At 44.0% G+C, this 22,950-nt stretch overlaps 1 protein-coding gene across 1 annotated transcript in view; it reads left to right on the top strand.

Annotated features, from left to right (window-relative positions):
- The first annotated feature begins 489 nt into the window (after nt 1–489).
- The window catches only part of CDYL2 (chromodomain Y like 2), a 163,916-nt gene continuing 141,455 nt past the window's right edge, over nt 490–22,950 (top strand). The window contains exon 1 of the mRNA XM_086349436.1: nt 490–942. Within this exon, the coding sequence (XP_086205562.1) occupies nt 919–942 (24 nt within the window). The 5' untranslated portion in view covers nt 490–918. The remainder of the gene's footprint in view (nt 943–22,950) is intronic.

Below are 22,950 nucleotides of genomic sequence, written 5' to 3'. Positions count from 1 at the left end.
CTGTCCTGGCTCTCTCGGCGTCTCTGGAGGGATCCTTTCGTCCCTCTTCCTGTGGCCTCCACATCTCACCACCCAGACTAGAGGGAGGCGCTATGGGCCCGGGGAGGGCCGCGCGGTCCCCAGGGGCTAAGTCTCCCGGGGGCGGCGCCCACTCCCTCCCGGGGCTGCGGGGCAAGAGATGAGGCCCCCGGGAGCTGGCTGAGCCCACCCGGGGCCCCTTCCCCGCCGGGCCTCGTAGCCCTCTACCTGCCTCCCGGCCGCCCCTTCGCAGTCCCGGGCCGGGTACGCCCGGCGGGCACCTGGCCCGCCACCCCCCGGGGAGCCCCACCGGTCGCCTCCGGGGCCGGCCCGGGGCGGCGGGGCGGGCCTGGGCGCTCCTCGGCTCCGGGACCGGTCCCCCGGGGCGCGGCCCGGCAGCCGCCCCCGTTCCCCCCCCGCCCGCCCGCCCGGGGGGCCGGGCCGGGCTCCCGGGGGGCGGGGACTCGCCCAGTGGCAGCAGCGTCCGGGCCGGCGGCGGGCGCGGGGCGGCTTCCTGCAGGCGGCGCCGGGGCGAGCCGTTGCCCGCCGCAGCCACACCGCCGCCGGGTCGCCGGGTCGCGGGGGCCGCGGCGCTCGGGCCGCGTCGGTGCCTCCTGGGCGCGCTGCGCGGCCGTCGCTGCTGCCCGCGCTCGTGCCGCCGCCGCCGCCGCCGCCGCTGCCGGTTACGCCAGCCCCGCCGCCGCCGCCGCCCGCTCTGATTCTGCGCATAGGCAGCCCCCAAGCCTGTCATTCTGCAAAAACACAGTTTACTCAACACACCACACACACACACACACACACGCGCGCACACACGCGCACACTGGCCCCCCTTGCGCACACGCACGGAGGGCGCGAGCGAGCAGACGCGCACAGCCGGCGAGCCAAGTTCCGCAGCCTGGCATGGCTTCTGGGGACCTTTACGAGGTACGGGGACGCGGGGGCGCGGGCCGGCCCCAGCCCGCGGGCGGGCGGCGGGCGGCGGGGGCCGGGCCGGGGCCGGGGCCGGGCGCAAGCCGGAGTTGCCGAGCCCGTGGCGGCGGCGGCGGCGGCCGGAGGGTGGCGGGGGCCGGGCGCGCCTCCCGCCCGCCGCCCGCCCTCCCGCGGCGCCCGCGCCCGCTCCCTCTTTCTCTTTCTCTCGCGCACACACTCTCTTACTCCATCTACTTTGCGGCCTTGGAGGGGAAGGAGGAAGCCGGGCGGAGCCGGGGCGGGGGAGGTAGCGGTCCCGGGGAGGTGTTTCTCGCCCGACGAGCCGCCTCGAGTGCAGAAAGTACAGGTAAAAGTCGGCGCCGGACGTGCGGGGAATGCGGGAGGCCGCGGGGCGGCCGGCGCGGGTGAGGGGCCGGGGGTGCGCTGCCCCGGGGCCGGGCCGGGGGCGCGGGAGGGGAACCTGGGGGGGTGGCGGGCCGCGATGGAGCGGAGCCGGGCCGGGGCGAGGCGGGGTCCTGGGGGGAGGCGGCCTTGAAAGGGGGCGGCCGGATGGGGGGTTCGGGAGACCCCCGCCAAACCGCTCCCCGGGGCCGCCGGGCCACCCGCCCCCCTCCCCCCACCTGCTGCCCCCGCCGCCGACTCGGGGCCGGGGCGTGGGGGCGGTCCTTGCGGGTGTCGCGCTCACTCGGGGCGAGAGGGGGCGCTGCAGAGGGACTCCGGTGGAAGCCGGAGCACATGGAAGGCGGAGGTGGGTGGTAACACGTTGCTAGAGTACTGGGGATGGAAGCCCGGCTCCCAACGCTCTACGGCACTGACCTCGGGGGATGCCTGTCTCCAGGTCCACAACAGGTAGTGACCAGCAATGGATGTTTTGCAAACGTCTCAAAAAATGGTCAAGGAAGACATTAGTCTGGCACCTTTGAAACAATGGAGAAATAGCCATGGCCTCTGGGAGCTGGGTTTTACTAGCTCTGAACAGAACAGTTACTGCTTTTGGATTTGGGACAAGTGGACAAAACAAGAAGCAACTCCCTTTCGCTAGGGAGAATGCCCCCAAAGAGCTGTTGGACCCAAGAGAACGTTCAGGATTAAGGAAGTTAAAGATGCCCCATCTTCAACCTGAAGGCCTGCTGATCCTCCAGAAAACCAGAATCAGAGCTCGGCGTGGACCTGGACTCCCTTGCACATAAATTGATTTAACAGTAGCCCTGGTTCTTGACTTTCGGCTAAATTGAGATGAACACCCCAAGGGGTGGAATTCTTGGTGGGAGACTATAGGGGTGATTCACCCACAATGAGCTTTTTTCCCTTTGGGCCTTCTGGAAAGATGTAGCTTTTTCAGTTGGTAGATTTGCTGGCCAGTGTGAGAGAAGAAGAGTGGCGAACAGGCAAGGCAGCATCTTAGCCGCCTGTGCAACCAGGGTCTTTTGGATGCCTCGCCTTGGACCTGGTGAGGCTCAGTCGTGAACCACCAGTGGGCTCAGGTGCCATGGCTTGAGAGGACACTGCAGTCCTATGGAGAGGTCAGTGTCGAGACCTCCTGCCAACAACCAGACCTCGCTTTAGTAAGTTGTGTGTGAGCCACCTGGCAAACAGGAACTCCAGCCCCAGTCGAGCATTCAGAAGACCACAGCCTCAACAAACATGTTGACTGAAACACCATGATATGTTCTGGGGCAGAACCATCCAGCTAAAATCTTTCTATTATCCTTGAAAGAATGTTGTGGATTGACCTCTTCTCTAGCCTACTGCCTTCCTCATCCCTGCACTGATAGAGAAGATGAAGCTGGGTAGACCTGGTGAAGAACTTTGGAAGATTGTGTCCAATAGGTCACCCAAACACTTTTGTCTATTTCAAGATGGTGGAACAATTTCTGAAACCAAAAGAGTTGAAGCACAGTCAAATGGGATGTTTGATTGAGTTTCCCAAAGTATAACCAGCAAAAAAGTGGGCATTGTTCAGGGGCAAAGCTCAGCTCGTTGGGAGTATGGATTTTTCTACCTGTTGATAGTGAGTCATCTCAGAGCTTCTGACTTTGCCTGGGAGAAGAGTTGCATTGAGAAGGCATTAAGAGGACATGTTAGGAGCTGTCAATATACTTTCTTCTTTTAAAGTTTGGAACTTATGAACCTTTTGGGGATAATTTCTTGTTTAATGATTATCTGAAATGCCCTCCTTAACATTGGTAATTATAGTTGCCAGATGAGTCTGTTAAAAGGGGAGTTTTCACACCAGCCTTGGAAGTGTCTTAGCATCTCTCGAGTTCTTCTTGAAGTTTAGTAAACAAGACAATAATAATAATTACTTCTGTGATAGTAGGTAATTGTACTAGATGTAAAATAGTTTTCCCGTGGCTGATTATTTGCATAGTTATTACTAAAAAGGGCTAAATTGCATTATGAGAATATAACCAATGTCAGCATTTTTATAGCCAGTGTCTACATTACATAACACATACTGAGGAATTTAATTTGTTGTTCAAATTTAGTTTTAAAAACAGTTAAGAAGTGCTAACTGTACATTTCAAACTGTAAAATTGGGTGTGTAAAAAGCAGGCTGTTGATTTAAGGACACATCTTGGATTATCCAGTACATTTATTGACCTTTAAAGAAAAAAAAAGAATAAAACTGATACCATTCTCAATTTAAATATTACGTTAATTAAATACTATACCCAAGGGTATGTAAAATGGTTTCTTGTAACCTCTGACCAAGAAACCATATTTTGACTGGGCAAGAACTATTATTGAATACATTTGTAATTGGTTTATTTCACCTGTGTGTCTGCTGACACTTTGACCCTCTATGGTGAAAATGCGATTTGGAGTCTAGAGAGTCTTCAACTTCTCTTTGGTGCTTTAGACAATTAAATTGTAAAAAGTAAGCCTTCCCTGAATAGCATCTTTCAAGGAATAGGTGCTAATTTTAAAGAAAAACTTTGTTTATGTAACGGCACTCTTCAGTCACAGTGAAGAAATATGGAATCAAGCTCAGTTACCAAAATTTTGGCTCTTGATAGACAGTTTCTCCTATAGCAGAGTTCTCATCATCATCTGGTGTATTATAGCCATCCACTATACGAAGGTGATCGTAAATATGGGCTGAGCATTTTAAAGTCATATATCTAAATGCAAAATGAAATTTCTTACCCAGATGCTCTGGTCAATATTCTGCTAAACAAAAGAGTCATAAAATGGTAGTCTGTGAGCCAGGTCTAGGCTTTCTATGTTTTTTGCCTTGCCTGGATGGTAGATAAGAAAAATGGACTTGAATACCTTTAGATGGGGTGTGTGATACTTGTGTATAATTGTCCCAGTGCGCCCTCTTACCAGAAACCCTTTCTGCTTCACTCTCACATTACTTGTCTGGCTCCAGTAGGCATTAGAGTTTGCAGCCCCCAGATGGTAGTCAAGCATTCGCTAACATGTTTGGATATCAGGAAGATGTAACCAGTGGAATAAGGAGCCCAGTTGCCTTGTCCATCTCTGTGTCCTCGAACATTCAAATACTTGTTGACTGAATCAGTGAACAGAAGACCAACTTAAGAATAGATAAAGTACCTTGGCTGACCTTTGTTATACTTGTGTGGAGCGCTGCCCTTTGTTCTCCTTTCTCCTTTGACTTGTGGTCTCTCCGTGGTGGTAACACCTTGTTTAGGAGAGTCCCTTCCAGTTCTTTCTGGAAGGAAGTGTGGCTGAGTCCCCTTCCAGAGAGCCAGACTATGTTATTCATTAAAAGGATTGAATGCATTTAAGCTTCAACCGCATGGCTTTCCAAGTGGCTGTTGGGTGGTGTTTTACACCCTCTCCCTTGTGATTAGCTGACAGTATGGAGGAGGGCTCCATTCAGTTGGCAAAAATATTCAAAGAGAATGCTGTATGTCTACACAGAAGGTCAGTGGCCAAGTTGAAATTGATTGAGGCGTTTCTAACAGTGGCAGTTCCTGACATTTGTCAGTGTTCAGTTTACTTACAGTTCCTGGGTATCTTCCCGTAAGATAGTTCTATCTTATGTATTCACGCATCCATATCTAATAAATATGTATACCGTTATGTGTATGTATATATATATATAAATACTGCTTTTGTTTCATTCCAAATAAAATAAACGATAATAGGATTTTCGTTTCGTTGAAAGAAATTTACTTTAGTTAAAAATCGATGCTGCTACAGTGATGAACATGGACCTTTCTGCTATAGCGCTACATAGGCACCTTGTGTCCTGCAAAATTATGCACTGAAAATAACAGGGTTTATGGGAAAAAGTGGATTGAGGCCGACTGCAGAAACATTGGAACTTCGTGAAGAAAAACAAAACCAAATCTAATGAAAATACCCCTCAGTTAAATCTCCACCTGGCTGATGTTTGCTCTTACCAGGTCAGTCCATCCTTACAGCCTTCAAATTGGGCTGGTACTTCTTTCTTCTCTCTGTAGCTCGAAGAGGTCATTCACTTCTAATGGAGACCGTTTTCACTGAAATGAAATCTAACCCAGAGCGTAGCCCTCTGCATTCATCTGTATGAAAAGAAATATTTTGTACCTTCTTCATCTGTAATTTGCAGCTTTGCCAGTCATGTTAGCATACTGGAAAGGTAATAATTCTTGAAGCCACCATGGGCCACTACTCAGATTAAAGGAAGGCACTTGAATGCGTTTCCAGCTTTGTTCTTGATCTTCAAGCATTGTTAAGTCTTTCTCTTTCCTTGTCAGAGCTCTTTCCTGCGATTGCTTCAAAACATTAACAAACTATGAAACTCACATAAGAACCAACACAACTTGTTAATTTGACATATTCCTCTATGTACCACTTGTACCCAAGGTGAAACACGTATAATTCCAGAATGAACAGTCAGTGATAAAACTTCTTGAGTGTCAGTACCAGTATTTGAAGAGGCAAATATTGTCAAAGAGAATACACTGGATGAGCTGAATTGATTTTTTGGCACATGGTAGACACCTGAAGAATATCGACTGGGTATATGATTCTCTCAGCTTTTGAAAGTTATTTTAAATTATTCCCTGTGGATAGATAGCAGCTTATTTTCAAGCAGTATAGACTTTTATGCGAAGTCATTCCTCATCGAATAAGATTATTTCCTCAGGGGCTTAAACTATCCTTGAAATGAGTTTATACAGCGTCTTGTACCTGAGCAATTGCTAAGGAATGGTTCAGGCATGGTAATTATCAAAAATCTTAAGTGTTGGAGACACACATTTAGATTGCAAAGATGTGAGCCCCTCTACGTCTCTTGGATGGTGAAAAAAGTGGTAGATGTGGCTAAATTCATAACACCATCATTCATTTGCTCATCTCACTTTAAGAGAACACCAAATATATGCCAACCACTGCTCTAGGGAATTGATGAGATTGTACTGCCTGAGCTTATGATCTAGTATGAGATATAGTTCAGAAAATAGGCAGTTTAGAGTGCAGGAGGAAAAGTGTTAGTACAGGGAAAGATGGGGTTCTCTACCATCATGAGGGGAATCTACCTTGGGGGAATAAATGAAAGCCTTCCAGAGAACGTGATGACTGTGGAGATGTTTGAACTAGGAAATGAGCATGATCAGGTTTGCAGGACTTATTGAGAATATTTATCTTTTCTACTTTTAAAAGCAATTTATGTTTATTGTTGCATCTTGGAAAAATAAAAGCATAAAATTATATCTATATGTAGATATATATCAGAGAAGGCAATGGCACCCCACTCTAGTACTCTTTCCTGGAAAATCCCATGGACGGAGGAGCCTGGTGGGCTCTAAGAGTCAGAGTCGCTAAGAGTCAGACACGACTGAGTGATTTCACTTTCACGCATTGGAGAAGGAAATGGCAACCCACTCCAGTATTCTTGCTTGGAGAATCCCAGGGATGGCAGAACCTGTTGGGCTGCCATCTATGGGGTTGCACAGAGTCGGACACAACTAAAGCAACTTAGCAGCAGCAGCAGCATAGATATATATATCTAATATATCTAAGATAAATATTATTATACATGTATTATACATTTAGCATATACTTGATGTTTATTAAATAGTGATGTGATATCTGAATTAATTAAAGTGTTAGCTTCCTTGGTATAGGTACAAATATGAGTGAAAGTATTTTCTATATCTATATAATTAAAAAATCAAATTAGAACATAGGATATATATTGTTTTATTTTTCTTATACATATATATAATGATTATTTCCTTATGTATCTTAAGATATTATTCTACATCATGATTTTTAATGACAGGTTAATTTTCACTTAAATCGATACACTATTTTGTGTCTAACTGACCCCCTATTGTTGGACATCTAGATTTTTTCCATTTATAAACAACTTAAATATTGCTTTTAACCTCCATAAACATAATTATTTGTATTCCTGTCTTATTATTTTCCTCCAGATAAATTCTGAGAAGTGAAATTTCTAGGTTGAAAAATGCTAACATTTGTAACACTTTTGTTGCATAATCTCAGATCGCCCCTCAGAAATGGACAGTGGATTAGTTTGGAGGAAGATTAGAAGCCATGGTGACCAGTTAGTATACTCTTTTGGTAATTGGAAGGAGTGTCAGTTGGTGACTTGAACCAAAGGAGTGGTAATACAGATGAAGAGAAATGGATGGAATTTGAAAGATTAAAAAAGAATCAACGTAATTTGGTACACTAGTCAAGATTATGGCTGGCTGCTTTTAATAGAAAATGTACAATAACAGTGGCCTAAACTGACGCTAAAGCTGAAACTCCAGTCCTTTGGCCACCTCACGCGAAGAGTTGACTCATTGGAAAAGACTCTGATGCTGGGAGGGATTGGGGGCAGGAGGAGAAGGGGACGACAGAGGATGAGATGGTTGGATGGCATCACTGACTCGATGGACGTGAGTCTGAGTGAACTCTGGGAGTTGGTGATGGACAAGGAGGCCTGGCGTGCTGCGATTCATGGGGTCGCAAAGTGTCGGACACGACTGAGCGACTGAACTGAACTGAAACAAGGTTTATTTTCTTACATGAAATAAACTTGGAGTTAGGCAGTCCAAGATTGGTGTGATGCTCTCCAAAGTTCTCAGGATATCAGGCTTCTTCTTGTCTCTTTCATCTTCAGCTGTGGCTTCTCCCATTAAGGTCACTGCTGGATCCAAGGTGGCCATGGAGCTCTAGCCATCTTTTGTGTGAGAGGATGGAAGAAATAGGCAGAAAAGGAGATGCAAAAGTTGACTAATCTTCTATAAACAGCTGCTGAAAGTTCCATGCAATCTTGCTTTCCTCTTATTGGCCTGAATAATTATATGGTCATAGCTAGCTGCAAAGGAGGCTAGAAAATGTGATTTTCAGTTATACTCTCTTCATTCCTCTCAAGTAAGACTTGACTGACATTATGTAGGCTTGAGGGAAAGGCAGGAGTTGAGGCATAACTTGGTGGTTTCTGTTTTGGTCCATTAGGTGGGTGGTGGAACCAGTAGTGGAGATAGAGAATCGAGGAAGAAGCATTGGTTGGAGGAAGTGGGGTCAGTGGAAAGGACAATGAGTTCAGAGTGTTTCTGGGGCACCTAGCTATAGATATTCACAGCAGTAGGTCATGTGAGCATGAGACTCAAAAGCATGATCTGTCATGGAGATAGAGATTGGAAATCATTGGCATATAGATTAGAATGTAAATAGGAGGGGAGTCCAGGAGAGGAGGACTGGAGAAAGTGGACATTTACAGGATGGAAGAAGAGACAGAAGATCAGATTTACAAGGAATAGCAAGAGAGGTAGGAGGCAAAACAAGAGACTTTGCTGTTATGGAAGGTAATGGAAAATTGTATTTCATGAATGGTGTGGTCAACAGAGTCCTTTGGCTGTAATAAACAGTAAGTCATTGGAAACCTTAAGGGGCATGTTTTCTATAGAGTGTTTTGGTGGGAGGGCTTGATTGCAGTGTGATGATGCCTGCAGGGGAATGTGGGGAATGTGGATGTAAAGACATATGGGTAACACTCTTGAGAAGCTTGAGTGAGACAGCCATAAAAAAACAATGAAATAATGCTATTTTCAACAACTTGGATAGACCTAGAGATTATCACATTAAGTGAAGTAAGTTAGACAAAGCAAATATCATATGTTATTACTTATATGTGGAATCTAAAAGAATAATACAAATGAACATTTTCACAGAATGGAAACAGACTCACAGACAAAAAAAAAAAAAAACAACAAAACAAGCTTATGGTTACCAAAGAGGAAAAGAGGGGAGGGATAAATTAGTAGTTTTGCATTAGACACACACACTACTATATAAAATAGATAAACAACAGGGTCCAACTGTATAGCACAGGGAACTATATACAATATCTTATAATAAACTATAATGGAAAAGAATCTGCCAAAGAATATATCACTTTATCATCAGAAACTAACACAACATTGTAAGTCAACTATACTTCAGTTAAAAAAACATTGTTTGATAGTGAGGAGAGAGTGAATGTGATATCCAGGGTGAAGTGGGAGAATAGATCAGCCTATTCTCCATTCCCCTAGTTCTACACATGCTCTACTGCTTTGGTGGATAACAAAAAATTGTGATACTGACTTTGGTTTATTGGACCCAAGAAGTGATTTTCCATGAACCCTACAAACTCCTCTCCTGCTGAATGGTGACAGTGGGGCCCAACATCTTCAGTAATTTTAGCTGGAGAAAAAAGGTAGAATACGTTTAACGTAGTCACCCAGAACCTTTTTGAATAAAATTTGCTCAGGGAAGAGATCTTGCTGTATTGAGAACAAGGAGATAAAGTTCTTGATAAACGGGTTGTACCAGCAGTTCTCTGAGAGATCAGATCACTGGGGTGCTACTGATAAATGAATGTGATAGTGTTTTAAGTGTCAGGTAGTCAGTCAAACACTAAAACAGGTGTTGCTGTGAGGTTATTTTGTAGAGGTGATTAAAGTCCATAATCAGTTGACTTTAAATAAGAGAGATTATTCTAGGTAATCTGGGTGAACTTGATTCAGTCTGTTGAAAAGCCTTAAGAATAGAATGGGGGCTTTCCTGAAGAAGAAGAAATGCCATCTGTGGATAGCAGCCTCAGCCTGGAAGATTTCCAGCTTCCCCTTCCTAATGACCTGACTATGGACCTCAGACTTCCCTAGCCAGGTCCATAACCACATAAGCTGCTCTTTGTTAAATCTCTTAATATATATCAGTATATCTAGTGGTTCAGCTTCCCTGGCTGAACCCTGATTGATAGTCAGCATCCCCATCAACATACCACCGATTCGTAACACTGTGAAGCTAGACACGTCTTTGAGTCTTTTTGAACCTCGATGGCTTCTACTGTAAAATGAGAGCTCTTCTGTTTTTAAAAAAACTCCTCCTCCTGATGGAGTCTTGTTACTTTTTCATGTGAACACCTTACTTCTTTGTAGCCATCATCGTCTTGTGTGTGAAGAGAGGCAAGCCTAGAGCTCCAAGGATGCTGCTGGTTTTGGTCTTCCGTTACACTGAGCTGTTCCCTGGAGCCATGCTGGGGATGGCAGGTTAGAGGTGGTACTGGGCCCCTGGGGCAGGCCTCCGCTGGGTCTGAAACTCACCCCTGCTTTGAGTCAGCCCCTGCTCTGGTAGTTGAGTGAATGATAGGGATGGTGAAGTAGCTTTTCTTGGTCCTGAGTCACTCCTTCTTGTCCCTTCTTGTAGCAAAGTGTCTCTTCTGACATTGCCCAGTTAGGCTGAGTCACTTGGTGGAAGCTGCCCCCTCCAAAGTTCCTGTTACTCCAATGACAGGCCCATCAGTTGACCAAGCCTATAGAAAGGTGTGGTCCGTTCCTGGGAAGCCTGGGAGGGCCATCAGTTTGTCATTTTATGTCCTGTTTTCTCTTAATTGTGTGTTTGATAACAGAAAACTGAATGCAATTTATAATCATAAATATTTTAATCAGTAAAATGTTAAATATTAAAAAAATTTGTTCTTTCTTTGCTCCAGTCATCCCATCTCTCCCGGAATCCCCCCAGCATCGTTCCATCACCACATTGCTTTCTAAATGACTTATAGGAGCATTGGTGTGGAGACTGGAGGGACACATGTGTGGGACTGGGGCCCCAGGCCACATTCTGCCATACCAGGAATTCCCCTGCCGAGGGGCCTCCACCCTATTCTCAGATTCTTGATCAGGGAATTTTCCTCTTTGATTTTCATTTCCTTGTCTGAGTTCAGTGTTCTAAAACTTATATCTCAAGGGCACTTGCTAATAAACCATGGATCACATATCCTGGATGTGAATTTTATTTAAAAATAGTTACTTTTGTTCAATTAACCATCAATCAAATATTTATTTTATGTTAACTATGTGCCTAGAACTATGCTAAGTGCTGGGGCTGCAGCCATGAATGTCTTTTAAACTGCTGTTCAGAATGTGATCGTGAAGAAAACCTCACGCCCACATATGGTTGTATACCACATTTTTAACACATTGGAGTGTTTTTAGTATGTTAAAAGGGGCAATCAGGTCAACCCTTTCTGTGAGCAGACCTCAGAATACAGCTTTTCCTGCCATCTCTGGATGTGTAAGTGAACTTTCAGTAAATGCACTGTTTTAGCATCATTCTGAGTCTGCAACATTCTTTAAGAATTTCAGGCCTATTCATAGCGCCTCACGTGAACGTGTACAAGCAAACACGCTTTAGAGCACAATGCACCCCGTCCATTTAAATAACCGCTTAAGGTTCAGGTGGTGTGACGATGAATGTTCTAGACCTGGCGTAATCATCAGTGTCTGGTAGTAACTGAATGTCTAACACTTTGTCTCCTTAAATTGTATAAAAGGTAGTGTGGGTGTTTATTTAGAGTTCTGGGTCCTTCTACCCTGACTTTTATATTTAGGAGAGAGAGTGTGAACTCTTTATGTTAAACGTTCAACTCTGAAACAGACATCAGACTTCAGTTAGAGTGAAGGACACCTTGAAATTGCAAGACAAGGTGATGAAACCAACCAAGCCTGGTTAGCACTCACAACTACTTTTCATTGCAAATCGGGGCTTGTTTTCTTATGGACAAGCAAACCAAATGTGGAGATAAATTGCCAAGGCTTTTATAGGAAGAGTAACTTCCTCAGACCTTATTTAAAAACCTTACTCTTAAGCACAATAGGCTTTATTGCTCTCATGAGTTAACGCAGAGATAAGGAAGTGTCTGTAAGTTATAGTTACACCAGACATCTCCACTGGGAAGTTATCACATGTATCTGATTTTATGTGTTAGGTTTCCTGGAACCATTTTGGTGGGGGAAGAGGGTTCCATTGCTGAACTCCAGAATTTTCTGCTGGATTCTGAGCTCTCTGAGAGTACAGGCCATGTCTAGTGTATTTTCCATGATTGTATTCTTAACTCATGGCATGTTCCTGGGCACACTGTGACCTTTCAATAAATATTTGTTGAATGAGTCATTGAGAATGTTCAAAACCTGTGCTTCTAGGCTACCTCGGGTTTCTCTTGAGTGAGTGTCCTTTATTTTTCCCCTATAGAGTATTACTTTTTACCCTTTCTAAGAAGATTCCTTCAGATTGCCCTAGAAATTCAAGTTTCCCTTTTGCCTTCCACTGGATCTTGTATAGACTTACTAGGTAACAAAAGTCCCTTACGGTGAATTCAAACACCCAAATCATTGTCCTTCATTATGGGTGACAACTGGATTGAGAATGGCTATTCTAGGACAAGAGGGCATCAGAGGATAAGATGGCTGGATGGCATCACCGATGCAGTGAACATGAACTTGGGCAGACTCTGGGAGATGGTGAAGGACAGGAAAGCCTGGCATGCTGCAGTCCATGGGGTTGCAAAGAGTCGGACATGGCTGGGCAACTGAACACCAACACCAGCAACATTCTCTGTTAAGTGCTGCCTGAGACAGAGCCCCCTGTACCTCTTTACACACAAAGACTGCCCTGTGGTTTGCAGCTGCTGTTTTTCTCTACTCAAGCCTCAGTGTTTTGGCCCAGTTTGGTATGCACCATCCATTTTAGGTCAAGCTGCCTAGAACTGGAGAATTGTATCCAGAGGGTTTACTGAAGGATTCTCTTGGGTGCTTGACCTGTAAGGAAGTGAGGCAGGATTGGTTGGTGAAGCAGACCTGCACTGAGTTTCCAGCTGAGGTCTCAGTGGATCCCAAGGAAGGCTTGGGAGCTGGAATGACTCTTCAGAAATGTCTCAACTTGAGGCCAGGGAACCAGACCCCTCATATCCCTACATCAGCCAGCCATTGCTGGTAGGCTGCCCTTGAGAGGGGCTGCGAGGATTATTCTTGGGCAGGGCAGCTCCCCTGTGGTGGAAGGCAGTTCCCTTTGAGGCTCACATCTGTGAGTCCTTAGCAGCACGGATATTCCTAGAAGCTGAGAGGACAGGCACATGGACCCTGAAAAGGGGATCTGGGGGGTATCACATTACCCACCACATCAGCAGTTGTTGCTCTTCACTGCTTGGCGAGTCTGTCTGCTGTAGGTCCTCCATAATGAACATCTGTCACCTCACTTGTATTGTAGGTTATTGTTGTTCAGTTTCTTAGTCCTTTCTGACTCCATGTGACCCCATGGACCCAGCATGCCAGGCTTCCCTGTCCTTCACTATTTCCCGGACTTTGCCCAAACTCATTTCTGTTGAGTCAGTGATGCCATCCGACCGTCTCATCCTCTGTCCTCATCCTTTAGGTTATTGTTTCCTCCCAAAGACATCATTTGTCATTTGACAGCTTCTTGGGGGCCGCCCAGGTCTTGAGTACTGACACGCTGGCCATGGCAACCCATGCTTGTGATTCCTTATCTGTCCATGCCACGCACAGCACAGATCCACATGTGGGGAGGTGTTTCAGAAGCTGACATTTCCTTTGGGTCTCCACCCCTTCTACTTGAGATGGTTTCTTCCACTGGCTCTCCCACTCTTAAACTGCCCTTGTGTCATCTTCTGCTATTTATTCCTTAAACTTTGAGGCTTCTTATAGTTTTAACCTGGGGTTCTTCTGTTCTCTCATTGTGCTACAGTGACCAGAAGGGTGATTTCCAAGTCTCTGACACTTTCTTGCTTTGTTTTTTTTTCCCCCCCTGAGCTCCAGAGCTAGCCATCTAACTCTCGGGCTCTTTAAACTCAAAACAGCCAAAGCTGAACTTACGTTTAACATATATAAGACTTGCTTTTCCTTCTGGGCTCCTAGCCTCAATAGCATCTGTATCTACCTGCTCTGTAGCTAGAAATGTGTCCTCCTGTGTTTTGCCCGGACCCCATGTGTCTGATGAATCTGCATCCTGAGTATTTCTTGAACTTAGCCTTTTCTCTTCATACTCACTCTCACCACTTTAATTCAAGAGACAATTCTCACTGTTTCAGTCAACCCTGATACTTCTCAGCTGGTCTCTCTGAATCTAGTTCAATTTTTTTTTTCCATACTGGACTCACAAAGATCTTTCTAAAATCCCCATTTTTCTATGTCTCTCCCGATGAAGTATCTTTAAGTGATGCCCTTGGGTTTTGACCCTTTTCATCTTCTACTAGCTCTCCACTCACAGCACATATTCCATCCAGAGAAATCTGTTCTCAGTTCTTGGACATTCCATGTGCTCTCCTTTAATCACACCCTCCTAAGGGACAGGGCACTCTTCATTATCATCCCTGCCACATCTTTGCTTCCTTAATTCCTGTTCATCCTTTAGGTCTCAGCTGAGACGTCTTTCTTGGGAAAACTTCCCCGGCTCATCAAGAGTTTCCTTCGGGCTCCTGTAGAACCCTGTTTGTCTCTCATCACAGCACTCACATTAATAGGTTGTAATTTATTATCTTATTTTCTAAATCTCCTACTGGGTTGTAAGTTTTGAGAGAGCAGGGATTCCCTCTGACTTGTTGCATCTTTAGCAGCTCACACAGTGCAAGATTCAGAAAACACTCTAGTGAAAGAATTAATTTATTTAGGTCTTTCATTTACATCAAAGTTGAAATTGTCTCAGATGTTTGCACAGTCTGTTTTGTAGGAAGCTTGAAGGCATTTTTAATCTTTCAGTTTTCCTGAGGGCATATAAGTTTTGAGTCTATTTTCTATGTCTTTATTGGTCAATTAATAATAATTTTGGTTTCTCATAAGTTAAACTCACAGCATTCAACTTTGTGTTATAAGTAAAGTTAATACAGTCTTGTATTCAAGGGATTATTGAATCTTGGAGTGGATGGGAGTTTTGAAGTCTTCTGCTCAGCCTTTCACTAACATCTCCAACAAGTGAACAAAAGCGAGGGACTCTTTTACTTTACTGAAGAAGAGAGGAATGCTTAAGATGTCAAAACTGGCTGTTTGCCTTCACTAAGTCTGAGTGTCATCCACGAGGCAGAGATGGTATCTTCCTAGACTCTTCTGGAGACTTGCCTTGGAAATTTTGATGTCATTATCGCTTTCTTGCACAAGACTTAGTAAAGGAGGCCAGTGAGGCTCAGCCCAGCCTCAGGTCTTGTTTAATTCTCTTGTTGATGAAGAATGGGGTTAAGACGTGCCTCAGCGACGGACCTCACAGACCTTGACATTATGGCAGGCACATGACATCTAAACTTTTCCTGGAAATCCAGACGTGATGATGAACTGTTGGAAGTCAGATCAACTCACGGAATCCAAAGCTCCTGTTGCTTTAAAAAGTGAATGGAAAGTATTTTAGTGTCCTGATATTTACATTGCTGTATTTGTTTGTGTTGCCTTAAAACCATGTTCACTTAGAAAAATACGGTACACAGGGTAGTTTGTGAAACAGACTTTGGTAAGCATCTTGTAGTTAAATATTAACAGAAAGAGGAAGGGAACCACACCATGGCTGCCTGTGGGATGTAAAAACATATGGACTTTCTCCAAATTATATACCTAGGTTTCTTTCCAAAGTGATGTGTATTTTAATACTATGTAGGATTGTCAAGGGCTCAATGGTAAAGAATCTGCCTGCCAACGCAGAAGACAAGGGTTCAATCCCTGGGTTGGGAAGATGCCCTGGAGAAGAAAGTGGTAGACAGAAGGGCATGTCTACCCAGGAAGATGCCCTGGAGAAGAAAGGGTAGACAGAAAGGGTAGACAGTCCATGGAGCTGCGAGAGTCAGACACGACTTAATGGCTAAATAACAACAGCAACAAAAGATTGTCATAGATTGTTTTCTTGTCTGTTTATCAAACATGGCAGTGATTCCAAACTCTGTGATATCTTGAGACATTTTATGTTTTATTACCCTCCACTCTCCCACTCTTCTGTGGCTATGTCTATGGGATTGACTTTTTGGGAAGCTAGTATATTTACTTTTGACTTCATGAACTGATATATTTTTTGAAGAAATCTAATCTTTGATCCTGGTTGAGGTACAGAGAGGTTTTAGAATTGTAACTTCCTATGATTTTTATATAAAATGGTCTTATTAAAAATAGTAATAATAGTAATAATAGTGTTTAGTGAGTGTTACTGTATACCAGACATGGTATAAATTTTCACATGCATTCTCTCATTTGGTCCTTCTTGGAGCTGACTGTGGCTCAGATATGAACTCCTTATTGCAAAATTAAGGCTTAAATTGAAGAAAATAGGGAAAACCACTAGGCCATTTAGGTATGACCTAAATCAAATTCCTTATGATTATACAGTGGAGCTGATGAATAGATTCAAGACTTTAGATCTAGTAAACAGAATGCCTGAAGAATTATGGATGAAAGTTCATAACATTGTACAGGAGGCGGTGACCAAAACCATCCCAAAGAAAAAGAAATGCAAGAAGGCAAAGTGGTTGTCTGAGGAGGCTTTACACATAGCTGAGGAAAGAAGAGAAGTGAAAGGCAAGGGAGAAGGGGAAAGATATACTGCATTCAGTTGGGTATATAACCCAGAGAATAGCAAGGAGAGGGAAGAATTTTCATTCTTATATGAAAAATGCAAAGAATTAGAGGGAAACAGTAGAAGGGGAAAGACTAGAGATCTCTTCAAGAAAATTGGAGATATCAAGGGAACATTTCATGCAAGGATGGGCATGATAAAAGACAGAAACAGTAAGGACCTAACAGAAGCAAAAGAGATTAAGAAGAGGTGGCAAGAATACACAGAAGAATTGTGCAAAAAAGGTCTTAATGTTCCCAGTAAACTCAGTGGTATGGTCGTTCACCTAGAGCCAGACATCCTGGAGTGTGAAGTCAAGTGGGACTTAGGAAGCACTATTACAAACAAAGCTAGTGGAGGTGACACACTTCCAACCGAGCTATTTAAAATCCTAAAAGATGATGCTGTTAAAGAGCTGCACTCAGTATGTCAGCAAATTTGGACAGTGGCCACAAGATGGGAAAAAGTCAGTTTTCATTCCAAACCCAAAGAAGGGCAATGCCAATGAATGTTCAGTCTACTGTATAATTGGACTCATTTAACGTGCCAGCAAGGTTATACTCATAATCCTTCAAGCTAGGCTTCAGCAGTACATGAACTGAGAACTTTCAGATGTATATCTCGATTTCAAAGAGGTAATGGAACCAGAGATCGAATTGGTAACATTCATTGCATCATGGAGAAAGCAAGGGAATTCCAGAAAAACATCCACTTCTGCTTCATTGACTATGTTAAAGCCTTTGATTGTGTGGATCACAACAAACTGGAACATTTTTAAGAAATGGGAATACCAGACTACCTTACCTGTATGCAGGTCAAGAAGCAATAGTTAGAACTGGACATGGAACAACAGACTGGTTCCAAATTGGGAAAGGAGTACGTCAAGGCTGTATATTGTCACCCTACTTTTTTAACTTATATGGAGAGTACATCATGCTAAATGCCAAGCTGGGTGAAGCACAAGCTGGAATCCAGATTGCCAAGAGAAATAGCATCAGCCTCAGATATAGATGATACCGCTCTAATGGCAGAAAGTGAAGAGGAACTAAAGAGCCTCTTGATGAGGGTGAAAGAGGAGAGTGAAAAAACTGACTTGAAACTCAACACTCAAAAAACTAAGATCTTGGCATCTGGTCCCATCACTTCATGGCAAATAGAAAGGGAAAAAGTGGAAGCAGTGACAGATTTTATTTTCTTGGGCTCCAAAATCACTGTGAACAGTGATTGTAGCCATGAAATTAAACAAAACAAAACACTTGCTCCTTGGCAGGAAATGTATGATCAAACCTAGGCAGTGTATTAAAAAGCAGAGACATCACTTTGCTGACAAAGGTCCGAAGAGCCAAAGCTATGGTTTTTCCAGTAGTCATATATGGATGTGAGAGTTGGACCATGAAGAAGACTGAATGATGAAGAATTTAAGGCTTTGAATTGTAGCACTAGAGAAGAGTCTCAAGAGTCCCTTGGACAGCAGGAGTTCAATCCAGTCCATCCTGAAGGAAATCAACCCTGAATATTCATTGGAAGGACTGTTGCTGAAGCTGAAGCTTCAGTACTTTGGCCGCGTGTTGTGAAGAGCTGACTCATTGGAAAAGATCCTGATTCTGGGAAAGATTGAGGGCAGGAGGAGAGGAGGGCAACAGAGGATGAGATGATTCGATAGCATCACCAACTTAATGGACGTGAATTTGAGCAAACTCCAGGAGGTAGTGGAGGACAGAGGAGCCTGGCGTGCTGCAGTCCATGGGGTCGCAAAGAATCAGACACGACTTAGCGACTGAGCAACAACAGCAATGGGATTCGTACTAGTATTATCCTCACTTTATGATTCAGAAACTGAGGCTTATCAGCTACCAGATGGTTAAAAGCAAGATTCACATGAGGTCATCTGAGGTACTCATCTCTTTGATAAATGATAAAATGCCTGTAGTATTGCTTCTCGCCTCCCTCCTTTTGTTACTCAGTGGTATTCTGCTGTAGCACTTGTATACAGAATCCCAGATGGGATAGGTCAGTGGATGTTGCGCCAAAACCGAGAAAAGGAACAAGAAAACCTTTCTGCTGCTTCATGCTTATAGCATGAAAACGTGGTTGTGTGTGTTCAAGACGGGGATGACACTGGCTGGCCTGTGTGTTGGCCTGTGAAGGAGTTCCTGAGACATGAGTTAATCGGGAAGGGAAATCTTCCTTTTGAGTTCGTCTGAGTAGATGTTTTTCAACACTGTTCTAAAGTCCTGCTGCTTCAGAAATTGTGATGCCTCTGCCCACCTAGTAATTTTGATGGAGGGGCTGTTTTCAGTGGCCTTCAGTTGGTTGGCCTCTACTCAGCTTTAGCATTGAGGAGAAGACTGGTTTGGAGGGCAGTTGGTAACATTTTTGGGTCAGTGTCCTTTCTTTCAGCATATTTATGAGCCTCAGTGCATTTTTCCACGTTCTTTTTTCTTTGTTGTTTTGGTTTTATTTCTCTTGGCATGGTGTTTGCACCCCGTCATGATTGGAATTGGCAGGATTCTATGTTTGAAATCCTTACTTTACTGCCATATTCTGTACTTAGAGTTTTGGTGCCTGGTGGACAGTGGTGCCCTGATTGTGTGGATTTGTGCTCCAGACAGGTAGGCTTCTCATAGGTGAGGCACATAATCCCAGATTCTAGCAGACAGGTCTGTACACTTGGCTCAGAAAAGAATTAACAGCATATACTTTAAAAAATTGTTATTTTTTATTGAAGTATAGTTGATTTATAATGTTGTGTTAGTTTCAAGTATACAGTAAAGAGATTCCTGTATATATAATTATATACATGTATGTATATATATCATTTTTTCAGATTCTTTTTTCTTATAGGTTATTACAAAATGTTGAGTATAGTTCTTTGTGCTATGCAGTAGGTCCTTGTTGGTTATCTTTTTATATAGAGTAGTGTGTATCTGTTAATCTCCAAATCCTTATTTATCTTTCCCTCCCCTTCCCCCTTTGGTAATCATACTTTGTTTTCCACGTTTCTAATCTTAATTAAAATTAAGATAATATGTACAAGTAAGTTGAGGCTTTATTTCAATCAGTTCAGTTCAGTTCAGTCGCTCAGTTGTGTCCGACTCTTTGCGACCCCATGAATCGCAGCACCCCAGGCCTCCCTGTCCATCGTCAACTCCCGGAGTTCACCCAAACTCATGTCCATTGAGTCGGTGATGCCATCCAGCCATCTCATCCTCTGTCGTCCCCTTCTCCTGCTGCCCCCAATCCCTCCCAGCATCAGAGTCTTTTCCAATGAGTCAACTCTTCGCATGAGCTGGCCAAAGTATTGGAGTTTCAGCTTCAGCATCAGTCCTTCCAATGAACACCCAAGACTGATCTCCTTTAGGATGGACTGGTGGGATCTCCTTGCCATCCAAGGGACTCTCAAGAGTCTTCTCCAACACCACAATTCAAAAGCATCAATGCTTCGGTGCTCAGCTTTCTTCACAGTCCAGCTCTCACATCCATACATGACCACTGGAAAAACCATAGCCTTGACTAGATGGACTTTTGTTGGCAAAATGATGTCTCTGCTTTTGAATATGCTATTTAGGTTGGTCATAACTTTCCTTCCAAGGAGTAAGTGTCTTTTAATTTCATGGCTGCAGTCATCATCTGCAGTGATTTTGGAGCCCCCAAAAATAAAGTCTGACACTGTTTCCACTCTTTCCCCATCTATTTCCCATGAAGTGATGGGACCGGATGCCATGATCTTCGTTTTCTGAATGTTGAGCTTTAAGCCAACTTTTTCACTCTCCTCTTTCACTTTCATCAAGAGACTTTTTAGTTCCTCTTCACTTTCTGCCATAAGGGTGGTGTCATCTGCATATCTGAGGTTATTGATATTTCTCCCAGCAATCTTGATTCCAGCTTGTGCTTCTTCCAGCCCAGCGTTTCTCATGATGTTCTCTGTATATAAGTTAAATAAGCAGGGTGACGATATACAGCCTTGATGAAATCCTTTTCCTATTTGGAACCCAGTCTGTTGTTCCATGTCCAGTTCTAACTGTTGCTTCCTGACCTGCATATAGGTTTCTCAAGAGGCAGGTCAGGTGGTCTGGTATTCCCATCTCTTTGAGAATTTTCCACAGTTTATTGTGATCCACACAGTCAAAGGCTTTGGCATAGTCAATAAAGCAGAAATTGATGTTTTTCTGGAACTCTCTTGCTTTTTCGATGATCCAGCGGATGTTGACAATTTGATCTCTGGTTCCTCTGCCTTTTCTAAAACCAGCTTGAACATCTGGAAGTTCACAGTTCACGTGTTGCTGAAGCCTGGCTTGGAGAATTTTGAGCGTTACTTTACTAGCATGTGAGATGAGTGCAACTGTGCGGTAGTTTGAGCATTCTTTGGCATTGCCTTTCTTTGGGATTGGAATGAAAACTGACCTTTTCCAGTCCTGTGGCCACTGCTGAGTTTTCCAAATTTGTTGGCATATTGTCAGCACTTTCACAGCATCATCTTTCAGGATTTGAAATAGCTCAACTGGAATTCCATCACCTCCACTAGCTTTGTTCATAGTGATGCTTTCTAAGTCTCATTTGACTTTACATTCTAGGATGTCTGGCTCTAGGTGAGTGATCACACCATCATGATTATCTGGGTCGTGAAGCTCTTTTTTGTACAGTTCTTTTGTGTATTCTTGCCACCTCTTCTTAATTTCTTCTGCTTCTGTTAGGTCCAAACCATTTCTGTCCTTTATCGAGCCCATCTTTGCATGAAATGTTCCCTTGGTATCTCTAATTTTTTTGAAGAGATCTCTAGTCTTTTGCATTCTGTTGTTTTCCTGTATTTCTTTGCATTGATCGCAGAGGAAGGCTTTCTTATCTCTTCTTGCTATTCTTTGGAACTCTGCATTCAGATGCTTATATCTTGCCTTTTCTCCTTTGCTTTTGGCTTCTCTTCTTTTCACAGCTATTTGTAAGGCCTCCCCAGACAGCCATTTTGCTTTTTTGCATTTCTTTTCCATGGGGATGGTCTTGATCCCTGTCTCCTGTACAATGTCACGAACCTCATTCCATAGCTCATCACGCACTCTATCAGATCTAGTCCCTTAAATCTATTTCTCACTTCCACTGTATAATCATAAGGGATTTGATTTAGGTCATACCTGAATGGTCTAGTGGTTTTCCCTACTTTCTTCAATTTCAGTCTGAATTTGGCAATAAGGAGTTCATGATCTGAGCCACAGTCAGCTCCCAGTCTTGTTTTTGCTGACTGTGTAGAGTTTCTCCATCTTTGGCTGCAAAGAATATAATCAATCTGATTTCGGTGTTGACCATCTGGTGATGTCCATGTGTAGAGTCTTCTCTTGTGTTGTTGGAAGAGGGTGTTTGTTATGACCAGTGCATTTTCTTGGCAAAACTCTATTAGCCTTTGCCCTGCTTCATTCTGTACTCCAAGGCCAAATTTGCCTGTTACTCCAGGTATTTCTTGACTTCCTATTTTTGCATTCCAGTCCCTATAATGAAAAGGACATCTTTTTTGGGTGTTAGTTCTAAAAGGTCTTGTAGGTCTTCATAGAACCGTTCAACTTCAGCTTCTTCAGTGTTACTGGTTGGGGCATAGACTTGAATTACTGTGATATTGAATGGTTTGCCTTGGAAACGAACAGAGATCATTCTGTCGTTTTTGAGATTGCATCCAAGTACTGCATTTCGGACTCTTTTGTTGACCATGGTGGCTACTCCATTTCTTCTAAGGGATTCCTGCCCGCAGTGGTAGATATAATGGTCATCTGAGTTAAATTCACCCATTCCAGTCCATTTCAGTTCGCTGATTCCTAGAATGTCGACATTCACTCTTGCCATCTCTTGTTTGACCACTTCCAGTTTGCCTTGATTCATGGACCTGACATTCCAGGTTCCTATGCAATAGTGCTCTTTACAGCATCGGACTTTGCTTCTATCACCAGTCACATCCACAGCTGGGTATTGTTTTTGTTTTGGCTCCATCCCTTCATTCTTTCTGGAGTTACTTCTCCATTGATCTCCAGTAGCATATTGGGCACCTACTGACCTGGGGAGTTTCTCTTTCAGTATCCTATCATTTTGCCTTTTCATACTGTTCATGGGGTTCTCAAGGCAAGAATACTGAAGTGGTTTGCCATTCCCTTCTCCAGTGGACCACATTCTGTCAGCCCTCTCCAC

Source organism: Bos grunniens, chromosome 18, assembly GCF_055505025.1.
Source record: "Bos grunniens cultivar Pamir isolate PY7600 chromosome 18, Bosgru_T2T1.0, whole genome shotgun sequence".
In the NCBI taxonomy this organism is placed as follows: domain Eukaryota; kingdom Metazoa; phylum Chordata; class Mammalia; order Artiodactyla; family Bovidae; genus Bos; species Bos grunniens.
This window is presented reverse-complemented; position numbering and strand designations above follow the sequence as displayed.